The sequence below is a fragment of the Myripristis murdjan genome, chromosome 5 (genome assembly GCF_902150065.1).
Source record: "Myripristis murdjan chromosome 5, fMyrMur1.1, whole genome shotgun sequence".
Lineage (NCBI taxonomy): Eukaryota > Metazoa > Chordata > Actinopteri > Holocentriformes > Holocentridae > Myripristis > Myripristis murdjan.
Window position 1 is genome coordinate 22,238,015 of NC_043984.1, and position 5,000 is coordinate 22,243,014.

The 5,000-nt window shown below is 43.6% G+C and overlaps 1 protein-coding gene across 1 annotated transcript in view; it reads left to right on the top strand.

Annotated features, from left to right (window-relative positions):
* Positions 1–5,000, top strand: part of foxp4 (forkhead box P4) — a 105,997-nt gene that overhangs the window by 87,550 nt on the left and 13,447 nt on the right. The window contains exon 10 of the mRNA XM_030052538.1: positions 4,156–4,243. Within this exon, the coding sequence (XP_029908398.1) occupies positions 4,156–4,243 (88 nt within the window). The remainder of the gene's footprint in view (positions 1–4,155; positions 4,244–5,000) is intronic.

The window sequence follows — 5,000 nt, forward strand, 5'->3', positions numbered from 1 at the left end:
GTGTAAACTGTACAACAGTTTACACTAATGTGCACCCAGGAAAAGAACACACTCTAACTATTTTCAGAATATGGGTGCTAAGGAATGAATCATCAGCTTGGTAACAGACCAAACTCTTCAGTTCATATTGCTGGTCTATAAATAGCATAGTGGTGTAAACATGGCACGTCATTTTGAGTTTGTGTGTCGATTTATCATCGAGCACAGTGTGGACATGTGAAGCCTGGGTGCGCATTAGCATGAGCTGTTTTGTTGTCAAAGGCTATAGTGCAGATGTGCTCTAAAAAAAAAAAAAAGGTCTTCCAAACAAAATGAGATTGTTTGGTTTCAGAAGACTTGGATCATGTTGCATGAGCTACAACATATGGGGCAATTTTGTTGTCATTTATTTTGCCCTTTTTGGAGCACTAAAAAGCAGTAGCGATTGCCTTCAGTCGTTTTGGAGAGGGCTGTTATGGTGTTATGAGTAGATAATGACAAAATTCTCACTTTTGGGTGAACTGTTCCTTTAAGACCTGTGTTAAAGAACATGTTGCTTCAACTTTATCACTATTTTTGGCAGCAAACACAGTCCCCTTTACCTGCATTAGTTCAACAGCTCAGGTACTCAGTACAAAGCAATGTGGGAGGAAAAAGTGCCTTTAATAAAAGACACACCTTCTGTGATTCAGATGATCTGAATAAAGGATGAAGCAGAGCAACAGGACGCCATGTGCCAGAAATGAAGTGTCAGTCACACAGACTAGTGTTGTTCTGCATTACCGTACTAATTCAGTTGCTATCTGTTACATCACACTCCCCCTTGAGACGCATGCCTACACACACACACACACTCACACACATACACACACACACGTACATGTAGGTACAAACGTGTGCCGTGCCTCCCACCCCCACGCTCCCTCCGTGACACAGAGCTATATGTTATTGTGTGTAAATCCTCCATTATTCACAAGTCTTTCTGTCCTCTGTCTATTGCCCCTCTATCATCACTCACTCAGCTAATACATATTTCATTGGCTACTGAAGTGCATCTGCTTTGGGTTTGTGTGTGTGTGTGTGTGTGTGTGTGTGTGAGGGGTGTGAATCTTTGGCTTAGCAGAGATTCATTTCAGTTTATGATTCACTAGTTGGAGATTTGATTTAATTTTTTTTTTTTTTTTTTTGGAACAATTCAATTTGATTTGAGCTTTTAAACCACAATTTTATTTTTGCCAACATCTTCTATTCATTAAGTAAACACGTACAATAATGTAAAACCTTTTCTTCTGAAACGTATAAAAAATAATATAACCTATTTTTTTTTCTTTTATTTATTTATTTAAAAAATGTGATTGACAAAAATGTATTACAGTAAAATGTGTAGTATTTTGTTAGATCACTGTTAGGTCTTTTTTTAAGAATTGCAAATTAATCGATGCAAAGCATTTCATATCAATTCTTATCAACAATTTATTCTGTTTCTTTCTTATTGATGGAGCTGAACTGGTCGAATTTGTAAATGATGAGTGTGTGTGTGGCCTGTGTGTGTGTGCGCGCAAGTATGCATGCTTGCTTCCATGCATTTCTTGCATTGATGTGAACATGAATGAATACACGAGCGAGTGTCTTTGTGTGTTTGACCCATTTGTCTCCAAGTCCTCGTTGCCTTCTGACTGGTGTTTGACACTCGTAGTTGTTTGCTCTGGAGGGTCAAACAAATTGTTGCCTCACTTCATTAGCAGTTTTACTTAATTAGCTCATCTACTGTATAATCACAGCTTTTGTTTCCGCAGCAATAGCAAAGACATCAAACAGACTCTCTCTCTCTCTCGCTCGCTCTCTCCGTCTCCCTCCTCTCTTCCCCTTGCTCTTCTTTCTCTGCCCTTTTTTGTTGCCAGTTTGGGGGATCTTTGTTGAGCACTGTGGGGATTGAAGGGGAGAAACAGGGAGATGAAAAAGTTTGTGAATGCAACGTGTGTCTGGAGTGGTATGCAAATGCAACAGTCTTCCTTCCACTCCTGCACTCTTGGGCCTGAGATGCAGTAGCTGGCCTTGACTTTCTGCTATCTCCTCCACTGTCACGTTCGGTATAGTGGACCTCCCCACGGCACTGTGGCCGCTAACGAAGGCTTCACAAGCTCCTAATGAAGCCCTAAACAAACTCACACTCTCATTATCTATCCGGAACTCTTGGCTTTTAGAACCAGGGGTGATGAAACACACAAGCACACACACACACACACACACACACACACACACATACTCACACAATCACAGAAGACTGTGTTGCGAGTGTGATGGCATTGGACAGTCAGATCAAAGCTGCAGGCAGGCTGGGAAAGTTTGGAGTGGAAAGCTGTTGTTTGGTGTCTCATTTCACGTAGCCCCAGGGCAGATGGAAGGAGTGAGAGTGAGTGAGTGTGTGTGTGTGTGTGTGTGTGTGTGTGTAAGAGAGAGACACAGAGAAAGAGAGGGAAATGAAAAAAAAGAGCCAGTGACAGATAATGCCGTCAGTCCGACAGTGCCCTCCCTTCCAGCCAGCCTTAGTCATCGCCCCGAGAGAGAAAAGGAGAGAGAAGGAGGAGAAGAAGAAGAAGAAGAAGAAGAAGAAGAAGAGAGGAGGGAGACAGGAGGAGGAGGCTTTCTTCTCTTCTCTGACCCCCTCCCCTCCCAACCTCTTCCTCTTCCTCCTCCTCCTCCTCCCTGTCCTCTGGTATAATACTCTGGCTGTGGTCGGTGGAGCTGGGTGTAATGTGGGTTAAAGCCCTGTCTGCCAGCGCTCAGAGGAGTAAACAGAGCCTCATTGTCGGGACACAGAGAAAAAAAATACCCCGCTACTGTTTATGGCTCGGCTATAGAGAATGGGGCAGGGCGGGGGTAGGTGTGGGGGCCAGATTTTGTCAGAATGAGTGTGAATCATAGGCATTTGGGGAGTAGGAAGGGGTGAATGGAGGCGAGTGGGAGTGAGGAACAGGGAGAGCGAGGTTGACGGAAAGTGGAGAAGAAGCGAGAGAGAGCGAAAAGGGGGGAGTGAGATCATGTTTTTGTTATTATTATCGTGCACTTGTGTCGAGCTGTCTATCTGCCTGGATTAGCCATGCGATGACATCATTGTTATTGTTTCATTTCTCCTTTTCGCCTGATATTGCCCAACTTTCTGCTTTCTTAAAGACGCACAGGCACACGCTTTACTTTGTGTAACACACATTTTTTACAATAAACAAGTGGTGACTTTATGAGGATTACAAAGATTACAAGTAGCACCAAAGGATATTGTAAAAACATGTTCTCTGTATACACCTTCACTCACAAAAAGCTAACTAAACACGCAGGCATAAGTACGCACACACAGAAGCATACAAACACACATACACACACACACACACACACACACACACACTCACAGGCTAGGCAGCGGCAACCTGTGAATAACCCTGGTGATGACAGAGGGGAGAAAAAGGAATGGAGGAAGGGAGAGAGGGAGGGGATCGCTGGGAAAGATCAGAAGGTCTCAGGTCCTCCCACAGTGGAGGAAACAAACAGCGCCACCATTCACACACACACACACATGCACGCATACACACACACACACACACACACACACACACACTCCCGGTGTTAATACATGGAGTGGAGTGAGGCTAACAGAAAGTCTTTAGATAAGGTTTTGTGTGATAACACATGAGCTCATATCCAGGTGGCTGCCTTAGATCACGGCTCATCGAGCACAACTGGAGTACACACACACACACACACACACACACACACACACACACTCACAAATTCACAAAAACACAGCTGCTGCGTCCTTCACCAGATGAAATAAACATCCAATATCATGATTTGTTTTTCATTCTCTAACCATTCAGAGCTCAGTTTAAATCAAATTAATCAAGCTGAACTCCACAAGCTGCTTACCCTGCTTACCACACAAAATTGATCCAGTAATGATTCAGTCATGATCCCTTATTGATTAATTAAATCGACACTGGATCGGGAATGTACAAGCTTTGCTTTTGGTCATTTTTTACATGTAGACACCAGCGTGTATCCATTTATGTTATGATTCCAAACAATGCAAAGAAAATTGATTGATTAATCACAGTCTCTCTCTCTCTCTCTCTCTCTCTCTCTCTCTCTCTCTCTCTCTCTCACTCCCTATCTGTCATCTAGACACTTGAACAATGACCATGCCCTAGATGACCGCAGCACTGCTCAGTGCAGGGTCCAGATGCAGGTCGTTCAGCAACTGGAGATACAGGTGGGTCACCCATGCACACGCACACACTCACTCACACACACACACACACACACACGTTTTTAATTTCCATTCACTCACAAACAAAAAGTCACAAAGACTCTTTCAGCCAACCAGTGGCAGGGACTTGTCTGAGGCAGGGCAGAGTTTACAAAGTGCAGCCGAGCTTGTAATTTAAAAGGAGCAGTCAGGAGGGAAGCTGCCATCACAGCCCCAATTATAAAGCTGCTCTGGTCACCAGCAGGAGAAACGGAGGCTGAGAGGGGCGGAGGAGAAGAAAGAGCAAGAGGAAGAGAGAGGCCAAAGGACGGAGAACCGCATCTCATTCTCTCTCAAAAGAAGAAATTAATGATCTGAATACTCAAAACCGCGCAAAATGCTAAAAAAACATGTGCACTCAACCGTCGTATCATGTGCTTATTGCACATTTGTCGGTGGGGTCTACAGGGTCGTCACTTCAATCAAACCGTGGCAGTTTTGTCGAATGCATCTTTAAAAGAATGAAGTTCACACCCTTTACTCTCCTCCTTTTCTAGCTGCATGGAAAAGATCGCACCTAACACAGTTGTTGTTTTGAAAAAGTGACTCAGTACCTTTAACTCCTCCTCTTTAACTCTTTTCTGAAGTAGATTTTTACAGCAGTACTTCGACTCAAGTAAATCATCAGCGAAGTAACAAGGCTTCCACTGGAGTATCAGTTTGTAGTTCTCTTTCCACCACTAAGGAGATGTTCCCAACATAGTGAAAACACAAAACCTCT